The 12,798-nt window shown below is 34.8% G+C and overlaps 1 protein-coding gene across 1 annotated transcript; it reads left to right on the forward strand.

Annotated features, from left to right (window-relative positions):
• Nucleotides 1–1,453: 1,453 nt before the first annotated feature.
• On the forward strand, nt 1,454–3,156 carry LOC149407773 (NAC domain-containing protein 92-like). Its single transcript, XM_089615343.1, has 3 exons — nt 1,454–1,931; nt 2,014–2,291; nt 2,440–3,156. Exons 1-3 carry the CDS (start codon nt 1,745–1,747, stop codon nt 2,956–2,958), a joined length of 984 nt encoding a protein of 327 aa, XP_089471469.1. The 5' UTR covers nt 1,454–1,744; the 3' UTR covers nt 2,959–3,156.
• The last annotated feature ends 9,642 nt before the right edge of the window (nt 3,157–12,798 follow it).

Below are 12,798 nucleotides of genomic sequence, written 5' to 3' on the forward strand. Positions count from 1 at the left end.
TCGTCAATAAGAAGAACAAACAACGCAAGTATATGAAAAGACAAGATCACGCATAGGATGGTTACAACTTTTGTCAACTAGTCTAACAAACTCCGGAACTAAAAATGCTTTGTGAACCAATTTGTGGCCTAGGATGAGCACAAACCACATGAATTTCAATTTTTTGGTGTGGGGTTTATGTGGTATTAATTTAATTAATTCAATTCCGTAATGAGAAAACAGCTCACCTCACTCTCCATGGGTATTGAGTGGATGACATGTTGGGTATGGGTCAATTCGGCCAGATTGAAGACAATTCTCTTTGTTGATACTTGGAAGATGTAATGTGAGATTTTTTGTGTTTTTAGTTTATCCACGTTTAAACTTACTATTTTCTATTCAATTTTTAATGTTATCATTCAATTATTTCCAAAAATTATCAAAAGTTTCCTAATTTTTTTTTTTTATAATTTTTGGAAATAATTAATGATAGCATTAAAAATTATCAAAAGTTTCCGGAAATTTTCTTTAACATAAAAAAAAAACTATACACATGAAATATATCAAATTATTTCTGTAACGTACCTAGCTTGGGTTACATTAAAAAAAAAAAAAGCTAAATTTTTAAAAAGAATGATCGGTCGATTAACATCTATGGATTCAGATGACTTTATCGATTCTACCCTTGTTGAATTTTTCTTCCGTCTAGTCCTACAACGTATAAGCATTTATTAGGAAAATATAAGCATCAAAATAGGCTTTTCTTTTATTAGGAAAATGAAAAATTATAAGTCCTGCATTTATATAATTCCTAATCTTTAGATACAAACAAAAGTGTTAATTTCGGTTAAACCAACGAGAATCTAACCGTGAGTTTGAACGTAGAGTAAGTTTTAGATTAGTCTTGGCTAAACTTTCACTGAAAAATTTTCATTGAGTGTAAATTTTATTTATATACGTTTTTTAATACCAAAAATAAATAAGGTTTACAGAATTTAACATTTTTTTAAAATAAATTTTACCTGAAATGAGTGAGAAAGATTATTATAAATTTTATCATATTACAAATTTTTTGTTACTTTTAATCAGTATAATTTTTTTAATCTATTCATTCAGTTCACTAGACCGGTGAATTCTTCTTCTTCTTCTTCTTCTTCTTTTTTTTTTTTTTTTTTTTTTTTTTTTGGCTTACCAAACGAATGACCACAGTTCATAGCTAGAGTGAATGTATTTGGTTTATTACCTTAATTGCATGAGTGCTTGCATTACATGCAACGGGTAAAGATAGAGAGGTCAGGTGAGTTGTTCCTGGTCAAGTTGAAAAAGGAAGATAAATATTACACATTTTATTTCTTCATTTTCCATATTTTCATGAATTCAGTTTTGTGAATTTTTTTGATCTAATTATTACACCAAAAGTTAAAAAGGATGATGAGCTGAAAGCTTGAAAGTTGAAACTATCCACCGGAAGTTGCCTTATGAGCCACGTTTCTTTCTATCTCTCTCTTTTAAACTTCCCTAACCAAAAAAAAAAAAAAAAAAATTAAAAAAAAAAAGATACACCACTATTTAAAGAACTCAGTCCATGAGAACACATTTTTCTTTTCTTAAACATCATCTCTGAATCTCTATCGCCTCCTATATTTCAAAACCCTTTTTTCCTCCTTCAATTCTCAATATTTTCTTTTTCTTTTTATTTATTTTTATGTTATAGAATTCGTTTGTGAAAGAAAAAAAAAACAGAGGGTTTTTGGGTTTTGGAGAAATGGAAAGTGGTTCAGGGATTTGCAAGGAAGACGATCAAATGGAATTACCGCCAGGGTTTCGGTTTCACCCCACAGACGAAGAGCTCATCTCTCACTATCTCTCTCCGAAAGTCCTAAACAATCGATTCGCCGCCATAGCCATCGGAGAAGTCGATCTCAACAAGTGCGAGCCTTGGGATTTGCCATGTAAGCTGGTACTCTGTTTCTCATCATCTGTTTTATTTGCTGTCTATAATGATATATATTTTTTCTATTGGTTCCTTAACAGGGAGGGCAAAAATGGGAGAGAAAGAATGGTATTTCTTCTGCCAGAGAGATCGAAAATACCCGACGGGGCTTAGAACGAACCGAGCCACGGAAGCCGGGTATTGGAAAGCCACGGGAAAAGACAAGGAAATCTTCAAAGCCAAGACTCTGGTTGGCATGAAGAAAACCCTAGTCTTCTACAAAGGAAGAGCTCCAAAAGGCGAAAAGTCCAATTGGGTCATGCACGAGTATAGACTCGAAGGAAAATATTCCCCATACAATCTCTCCAAAACCACCAAGGTATATAAATCAATCTATTCCTTCTTAACAATTTTATTGAGCTCTGATACCATGTTAAGTGTAAACAAGACACTTCTTATAAGCTCTCGTTAGTTAGTTCTGATCTCTTTTTAACGTGGGATTCCTAATATGCTCTGGATTTCCTCAGAACGAGTGGGTGATTTGTAGAATCTTCCAGAAGAGCAGCGGCGGAAAGAAAACTCACATCTCGGGATTGACGAGGCTGAGCTCTTTCAACGGCGGATCAGGCGATGGCTGCTCCGACCCCAGACGATCGTCGATGTTTCTTCCTCCATTGACGGACTCTCCTCCGCCGTCGGCTCACGTGACCTGCTTCTCCACTCCAATGGAGGATCAGAGAAGCCGCGAGGACATGAACCAAACCTTGATTAACAACAATAATGGCCAGGCTCTCGCGGGTGGCTCGGGAAATGTCTGTTTTCCATTCTCGAGGATGACCTCTTTCTATGCGAACCAAGTTCCGCAGAGCTTTGCGAGCTTGCAGTTCGGCGATTCCGTCCTCTTGCAAGACAAGTCCGTGTTGAGTATGATGGTCGATGCTTCTCCGGCCAAGAGAATCGACGCAGCTCAGAGGTCGTTTGCCGATCAAAACGACCCCTCGTCTTCGGTTGGACCGGTGGATTTGGACTGCCTGTGGAATTATTGAGGAATGAGGATTTTGTTTTAATTTTTTTTTTTTTCAACTTCTGTCATGTGTATAGATTGTGTTACATGTATTGAAAATGTATTGTAAAATAGGAATGGAAAAAAAAAAGAAAAAAAAAAAACAATTTTAACTAGTCTGTATTTGGATTGTATACAAAACCATTCATAACTTGGGAATCGAATATCCCAATTGCATTTATTACCATTGTGCATTACATAAAATCTTATCATTTCCAGTTTTTTGCTATTTTCCCATCTTTGTTAAGTGCGTATAATTGGAGTGAAAGCCTACTTAGTTAGCTTTACCATAAATGCATGTAAATTCGTGTATAGAAGGAAAAGTTTTGATTCATTTATCTTTTCTATTTACTGGTTTTCCTTTACGATGATGATTATTAGATTATCCTAATATTGTGCTTAAAAAATGATGTGCATTCAATACTATACCAATAGTGTTTACTAGATCATGTTTTCTTGGAGTGTTGAATTTTTGTACATTTGGATAGGAGTGAATATTTTGTGTGTAAAAAAATTAGTGGCATTATGCATCAAAATTCATTGAAGAGCCCTCACCAACGTTGAATATTTCAGCGGAATTTTAAACTTAGTTACTATAAAGACTCAATAATTATTCAGCCATAACAAGGGCATAATATTTTTTTTTTCTGGTTGATTGTTTGTATTAAACTAACGTGACGTCATTCTGAGTGCAAATATCTGTTCTTAACTTCGAATGTTAGGTCACCAACCCAGAGTTTTTTTCAGCGATCAATAATAAATGACAAAAGTACACACAGCTATTTTATTATTCCCAAAAGATTGTTTTCACACACAAATCAAAATAAAAGCTTTTTGATTCACCGCAAGCTCTCTTAGCAAAGACCTACTCACACACACATATCATCACAATTTAGAAAGACGTAACACACCATCTCTACAATGGTAGTACTATAAAAGTTATCCATTCTGGTTAAGGGGGTTTTTTTTTTTTTTGACTCACCATAAGTCATCCTTATCTTCTTTCAAAATTATATTAAAATATTAAAAAAAAAAGTACCATGGCACGAGACTTGCAAATACATCCGTGTCAAACGAATATGAAAATCTGAATATGTGAGAAGATGGCTTTTTAATATTTATTTTCATATATCTGGTATTAAAATTATGTATGAATTTATATATTTGTATATTTTAGTCTAGAGAAAGTAATTTAAAAATGTGTTTACGAGAAAAAGCCTTTACTATATTCCCTTGTACAGCTTAGCTATATCTTTATAAGTAGCTCGGTTCCTTTTAATTTATGTTTAATTCATTTTCCTGATTTATTGCCTGAAATGATCAATGTGACATTGAATATTAATTTTTTTTTTTTTTTTTTTGAAAAAACATTGAATATTAGTTAAAAGGTTAAAATACTAGATGTCTAAATAACCAGCTGTCTCAACCTAATTGAGCCCTTTTCCTTTGTCCAAGCCTAAAAACCAGCAATTAAATGACGATTTGCAAGTCAAACAATTCAAGAGAGAATAATAAAATACATTTCACACATTCACATTATTCCTCTCTCTCTCTCTCTCTCTCTCTCTATATATATATATATATATATATATATAAATCATTATTATATTGTGCAGTACATTGAACAATTACCTGTTTATTTTTATTTTTTATTTTTAACGTTTGCTCACATGATGATATAATCCCAATATTTGCAAGCCTTGCACGAAATGATCTTACTGTTATTCGAATGATCTATATCCATGGTATATATGTTTCTGTTTTCCCATTCTCATCATATATGAAATACTCAATTTATTGTATGTCGTTTAGCCCAAAAGGAATTGAGAAACACAAACATAAAGTTTGGAAATTATATCTCAGCAAGTAGTGCTCTTTGAACAAAAAAACAGTGCAAAGTTTGTCCTACACTGTTACATTGTACATTAGTTCATAAGCTACGTCAAATATTCTGTACAACTTTTCCATGCTTTCGTATTGTTCAAAGCTGTGAGTGTAACATTCAAGCAAATTTTGTTAGGTTTATGGTTGGGCAGTAGCTTAATAACCCATTCTCTATTTAAGTAGCTTAATAACCCATTCTCTATTTAAAATTGAAAAAATTGTACAAAAATAGCCATTTAAAATTTATTTATTAGCAAAATAATCAGAGTTTCAACTTTTCAGTAAAGTAACCAAATTTACGTTTTCAAAAAAATATTGACAGTCAAAATTAAATTTTTTGACGATTAATATGAGCAATTTATCACTTTTAAAAAAATTAATCTTGGGTTCAAAATTTTTTTTGAAATCAATTTACTGCATATTTTTATTATTTCACTAAATTAAGACAAACTTTGGCTATTTTACAAATTCATAACTTTAAATTGACTATTTAGCTATATACCCTTTAAAATTTAGACAAAATTTATTTTTATTAAAAAATAATCAACTATGTCTACAATAAATTAAAATAACTTAGAATAAATTAAATTAACTCGTATTATATGAGTTATTTATTTAATAAAGTAAAATTTGGAAAAAAAATTAAAACAAACTAATAAAATAGCTAGTTACGATAAATATTTATATAAATTGACATATTTTATACCATTGCAATTATGTTTTTAATTTTATTTGTTATCGTTGTCATATTTATCTTGAATAAAACTCATCTGTTAATCACATATTCGAGATCATGGAATGAATATTACATTTTTTGTCAAGGCTGATAGGGGGGGAAAAAAAAACCCTATAGAAGTGGGTAACTCAAGACAAATTAAACATTGGCATACAGTTCTTGCTTGTACTTTCTTAAGCACAATCAAAGAATAAATTCATATTTTTTGTCAAGTGCATTATTTATGTCAAACTTTTAGCATTTTTTTATGATACTTATTCTAAAACTTAATTGTAACACAATAAATATTGGAAGTACTACTTAGTGTTAATATTAGTTAAATGGCTTACTTAGAAATTTTTTATTTGAGGAATTAGACATGAATATTATGGGTGTAGGATTCGACCTCCCCACTGAAAATATTTACTTGGGCCCAATCTCAAACGAATATTTGAGATCAACTCAGCCTAACTTACCTCGTCCGTTCGAGTTCACCACTTCACAAGCCTAAAAGACCAGTTCGTCTGCTCAGTCCAAAGAAATGACCTGACTTCCTCACAAGCCCAGCCCGTCCAAAGTGCTTCTAGCTCTTCGCCAAGATCAAGTCTAGTTCTTCACAACGTCAGCCCGCGAGAAGCGCTCAAGTTCGACCACGTATCTTCCAAATCAACGGCTGAAGGACGACGACCTGAGCTATAAATAGACGTGATTTTTTTTACTTTTATTCGCTAAATATCTCGAATTTGTACTCGAAACTTAGTTGAGCTCGTCATCTTTTAGTGCGTCGAGCTCGACCTCAGTTGTACTAGTTCGATCAGCTTATAATATAATCATTCGATTCGTTCTTCTTTATTTATTATACGTTACACTTTGGATTTATTTGATTCTTATACGACGAATTATTGAGATCCACACAAAAAATAAATAAATATGATATACAAATATATTATATAGTTTCAAGATTGTTGAGGGACCGAATCTGACATCAACAATTTGGCGTCGTCTGTGGAAAATTTCTATCAGGTTTTCTAGCCTCGAAGAATTAAGTCAAGCTTAGTTTTGAAAAGTATGGCTAACGAGAACAAATAGATCGAGCTGAGTCCAAGGCCACCTCTGAGATGAAAGTTCTTTTAAAAATTCTAGTTCTCCACCCGGGATTGAAGTCTCTAGTGAGGTGTGTCGTCAATGGTGCCTACAAGAAGAGTAGTAGTCTTTATTTATGTACATTTGATGTAATAAAGTCTCACGAAGACTCTTGCTTGTAACTGCTGAATTATTAATAAAAGTTGAAACGTTCATTCATTCTTCGTTGTCTATTTGAAGCTTTATGATAAACTATAGTCTTTAATCCTTAAACAAACCTAACAACAAATGAAGAGTCAAATATAGATTTGCATGAACAAACTCTTCATGGTTTGCTTAAAATGGTATATTCACAATCTAAAAATCAAATGGCTATTGATCTCAGTATGATTGTTAGGAGAATCTATGATGTTTGGTTATGGGACATTGAGAGATGGAGACTCTATAGTTCTTCTTAGGTATCTTCTGAAGGTACTGAATTGACCAGTGCACTTCGAGAGACAGAATAAGAACAAACCATTTAACCTCTGATGTCTTGAAGTCACTACGTATGAATTGCATCGTGCTTACCTCAATCCTGAAATGAGGCATGTCATTTCGAAGCTTACATATTCTCATTTGAGAAAGTTAGAGTTCGGATTCACTATGTGATTCTGAACAAGACCTATTGGTGAAGTACTAAGTTATGAAGATGTCATGAGTAACTTTGCGAAGATCTCATAGATATGGAATTCATGTACAAGATTGCTGAAATGCAATGTATATCACCTCATGCTTTGTTTCTTGGAATGTGAATAAATGAATTGGCCAGTGTCCAAATTGAGTCATGACTCTTTTAGATGAATCAATGTGACTTGTTAGCTCCTCGTCAATACATTGTTTCTAATTTATTTACAAACTACAAAGGAGTTGAGGAAATAATAACTAGGAGGGTAAAATGGTAATTTTGTAAATCCCATCTAGTTGATGATTTTCATGAAGGGTAAAAACATATAATATTCAGTTGATCCGCTCATTACAATTAAGTAGAATTCTTGAGTAAAAAATATATTCATTTGAACCGAGAGATTTCAGTGTTAACTCTTTAGTGGAGTCAGTTGACATTAAGGTAGAACTTTTGAGTCCAAGTACGCTATCTCAAACTTTGTTTATTTGGATTCATGAGGTCACTACCACAAGTCATTAGAGTAGGATTAGTTAAACTAGAAGCTAAGTCAAAACAAGAACTAGACAAGTTTTACGAAAATTGTCTAAAGGGTAATTTTGTCTTTCGGGACATAGGAGGGTATGAATGTCAATAAATAAGTTTTTTGACATTGTCATATGATGACAATGGAATTGGATCACTCGGCCATGATGATGTTATTGGGCCTTGAGGATTAATTTCATTTCATGGAATTTTACTTGAAAATTCTTAATGAGTTTTTCTTATGTTGTCATGAACAAATGAAGAAACATCTAGAAGCTCCTTCTAGAAGCCCTTTACTCGTCGAACATAGCAAGAGAAAAGAGATTATTTCGTGCATTGATGTATGAAGATACTTGCCAATAGAAAAAGAGGAAAAAAATTTCGTCTAAAAGGGAATGGAGTGCACGGCCAACCAAGGGAGAAGCAAAAGAGGAAACAAATCCAAGGCCTTCTAGAAGCATGTCTCTCTAACATTTCTTGTTCTTTGTTTCAGCACCTAGGTCCTCATTAGACCTAGCATTTGTTTTAGCTCTTTGGTTCCAAGACTTGTTCTTGAATGAGAGGACAATGTAGCATAAGTAACTCGGGTCTTGAAGAACTTCTTGCAGCTTCGCTCAAACAACCTGAATAAAATTATTTTGCCCAACTAACCATGCCACAGAGGATCCAACACTAATTACATATTATATACAATTTAACATATTCATTCATTCTTAACTATCTAATTAACATAGCATATTTATTATTTAACAAATTATTTATCTAAAAAAATAACTAATTAACATATTTATTATATACAACTTATTTAACGAACTGTCTAACTAATTAACATATTAGTTATACAAATGATTTAACTAACTAATTAATTAAGCAATTTATACGATAATACTAACCTTCACCGAGCCGAATGCGAGACGATGACGAGACGAGGCGGGGCTGCGATGCCTAAGGCGTGAGGCATGTGCGAGGCACAGGACTGTGGGAGAAAAAGCGTTAGAGTGGGTGTCACTACTACAAAAATTGGCCTGCACGACAGTTTCTAAAATACGGCCGTTCAATCTATTTGGCCGCGGAGAAAATTGGTCATGCCGAGGCTCGGAGGTTGTAATTGAAGCTTACACGACACATTTTTTTTTGTCTTGTGTATTATTAAAATTTTACGCCTTGTATGATAGTCTTTACGTGTCGTTCAAACATTGGAGTGTTATTCAGAGTGAACAACAGTTAAAAACTATCGTAAATTCTTTTATAACCCGGAGTGGCGACGAGAATAAAATCTGTTGTGGCTTATTACGAATTGAACGACAGTAAAATTAACTGTTGTGCAATTATGGCGTCAAACTAGAAATGTAAGTGTATTTTAAACATTTGGTTGTGGCTGGAAGTGTTTGGCGTCGGCAAAATACGTTGTTTTAGAAGAAATTATATAATAAGCTCTTTTATTTTTTCAGACATATATTTTAGTTTTTCCACCATCTTCTTCACCTTCCACCTCGTCTCTTCTTGTTCTTCGTCATCCGCGCGTGACTTGTCCACCACCGCATCTTGTCTTCGTCATCCGCGCGTTCCTCTCTACCACCGCCCACCTAGACCTTCGACCTCGGACTTCCAAGTTTCTCTCTCTCTCTCGCTCTCTCTTTCTCTTATGGATTTTTTTATGGCAATGCGTCGATTTTTCATGTTTGTCCCTGATTTCACGATTTCTTTGCTAAGTGTTTTGGAATTTTAGAGAGAGTATTGGATAATAAAGTGTATTTATTATCAAATGGGTTGCTGACTTTAGGCAAAGATTTGAGTGAGGTCCACTCAACAGAATTTGATAATTACTTTGTATTATTCTTCCTTGCGGAATGGGGTATAATATCGATTATAAGTTTACCACAATCGGAGCTACAAAGAATGAGAAATTGATGCTCAAAGTATGTTTAAAGAGCACATTTGTTATGTGTAAATGAAGTGAATTTCAAGAGTCCTACATGAGTTCGGTAAGTGTATTTTGTTGTGTTTATATACTATCCTCTTTCATTAGTGGATAAGCAAGTGCAAGAGAGGAGAGTGTGGGTGGGTTAACTCTTAACCCCTCGTGCGCGCACACACATGTGCGCCCCGCCACCGCCACCGAGATAAGTCGGGCTCGGGTTTCGGGTTTCGAGAATATCTCGGTCTCGGGCTTGGGCTTGGGCCAATCCTTATCTTTTTACTGCCAATTTCACTTCATAATTTTTTTAATTCCACAAAAAACTTGTGTGTTATGTTGGGAATTAATTTGTAGAATTGTATAACCGTGCATTTAAGGATGAGCATTGAGTTGGACAGTTTTGAATTAAAGTTGGAGCATTGAGTTGAACAATTAAGGCTGAACAGTTTTGATTCAAGCCATGTAACCGCAAGTGGGGTTTCCTATAAAAGGGAGACTCATTCTCTCATTCGAACACACCAAGAAACACAATCTCTCTCTACTTCTTCCTTTTTCTCCAAAATTTTTCTTTTCTCTTGTAGTCATGTGGTTGGTTCTGTTACAGGTCTAGTTCGTCGGAGAAGTTCTGTTGGTGCAAAACTCTTCTCAATTCCGCCGTTGTATCCTAGGAGGTAAATTTCTCGTCGATTACGGCACCCGTGGGAGGGCAATATTGCTTTAAGGAAACCGTCGAACGGACCTCGGCTTTGTTTTCCCTGCATTATTTTTCCTTCATCTTCTCATTTATAATATTGTTGTTGCTCTCTTTTCTTTGTTTTATATTTCTACTACCAAGTTGTCTATTTATTCCCGAAAATAAGTTTTATTTACGTAATAATTCTAACAATATTAAAGGAATATAGGTTCTTAGACAGCTTGCTCGTGGAAGGAGGTTTTAATTATTTTTGGTTATTTTTGTGTTGATTTTTATCAACTTGTTTATTAACTTGGTTTGTTTTCTCTTGTAGTAATGGAAAACCAAACAACGTTTTGAATGGAGTGGATGCGTCAGAGAATCCGATCATCCCGATGCCTTCCAACATGGAGGTGTTGACTACCAACGCCGTGAACCCAAATATCGTGGTGCAACCACATGGCTCGGCGAAGGCTTCGGCCCGGACCGGACCCGAGGGTCTCGTCAACTCGATAGTGGTCATGGTCGTGAACTGACCCGCGGGTCTAATTCAAAATGTCACTAGAACAAATAGAGGCATCCGTTGCGATGACGGTCACACCAAATGCCTCAAAAGTCGCACCTAATAGTTTATTAGGTGCGACTTTAGGAGCGACATTGTCGCACCCAATAGTACGTCGCTAAAGGTATTAGGTGCGACATGTCGTACCTAAAAGTGTCCATATTAGTTGTGACATTTTCAGCTGCGACATGTCCTACCTAATTTCGCACCTATTTTGCTGCCAAAATTCTTGGAATTGGCGGGTGATTTCATATTGGGTGCGACATATCGCATCCAATATAATGGCGGAAAGTCTATTTTGTTCGACATATCGCACCGAATATGCTTCCCGCCAATATATTGGGCTCGACATGTCGCACCGAATAAGCTTTCGGCCATTATATTAGGTGTGACATGTCACACCCAATATGTTATTTTTGTTGGAATCGATCTAGGATTTAAGAAAATAATTAACGCTTCGGAAAGCGGCGGAATTTTAAAAATTTTCTTTTTCAAGTAAAACATTATTTACTAACCTAGACAAAGAGCAAGTACATGTATTCAAAAACTATTATGAGTATAGAAGTTTACTAACCTTTCTTGAAGCTTGAACTTTGAAGAAGCTTTTGGAAAGTTTGCAACGCTCGTCTCCCCTCGCAGCACGTCTCTCTTTCTTTCCTCGGTACCTCGAGCAACCACAAAAGTTTCTCTCACTAAATCACTCGAGAGAAAAGGAATTAGTGAGTGGGCACTTTTAAACACTACGACTTAAGAACGAGTCTTGAAGTCGCAGAGCTAAACACTAGGTCGAATGAGGACCTAGGTGCCAAAACAAAAAATCGAAAATAAACTAGAGAGAGAGAGAGAGAGAGGAGTCGGCCACAAGTTCTAGAGAGAGAGGCTCTCAATCTCTAACTTATGTGGAATGAGAAAACAATGAGAATGAGGGCCCTATTTACAGGAGAAGGGTTAGCCTTAGAAATGGGAGTTTCCTCTTTTTCCAAGCATTCATGAGCAATCTCTTATTACCCATTCTCTCCATATGCGCCCAACATTGCCATTCCCTTAAGGGATTTGTTTCCTAATTTGTTTCCTCTTCTTTGCTTGTCTTGGCCGAATTTCCTTATGGCAAGCATATGAAATTTGTTTCCTCTTTTAGTTTTGGCAAGTATCTTGATACATTTATGCACAAAATATTCTCTCTTTCTCTTAGGTATTTGGGCGCCCAACATCATTCTAGAAGGAGCTTCTAGAAACTTCTTCATTTGTTCATAACAACATGAGAAAGGCCCATTAAGAATTTTCAATAAAATTCTTATGAAATGAAATTAATCCACAAGGCCCAATGATCAAGTCATGGCCGAGTGACATTAAGTCATCAAATGAACTTGTCAAAAAATTTATTGACATTCATTTCATCCTTTGTCTTAAAAGACAAAAATACCCTTTTGACTATTTTCGTTTTTGTTTTGACTTAGCTTCCAGTTTAACTATTCCTAATCGATGTGATTCGTGACAGTGACCTCATGGACCCAAATGAACAAAGCTTGAGCTAAACACTTGGACTCAAAAGTTCACAAACCTTTTCCAAGTTTAGCTTAATGCCAACTAACTCCACTAAAGAGTTGACACTGAAAATCTCTCGGTTCAAATGAATTTATTTTCTACTCAAGAATTCAACCTAATTATGATGAGCGGATCCACTGAATATTATCTATGTTTACCCTTCATGAATGTCATCAGCTAGTCGGGATTTACTAAATTACCATTTTACCCTTCTAGCTGTTATTTCCTCAACTCCTTTGTCGCTTGTGAATAAG

The sequence above is a fragment of the Urtica dioica genome, chromosome 1, assembly GCF_054948205.1.
Source record: "Urtica dioica subsp. dioica isolate 48M chromosome 1, U.dioica_male_clone48M_v1_H2, whole genome shotgun sequence".
Taxonomy (NCBI): Eukaryota; Viridiplantae; Streptophyta; class Magnoliopsida; order Rosales; family Urticaceae; genus Urtica; species Urtica dioica.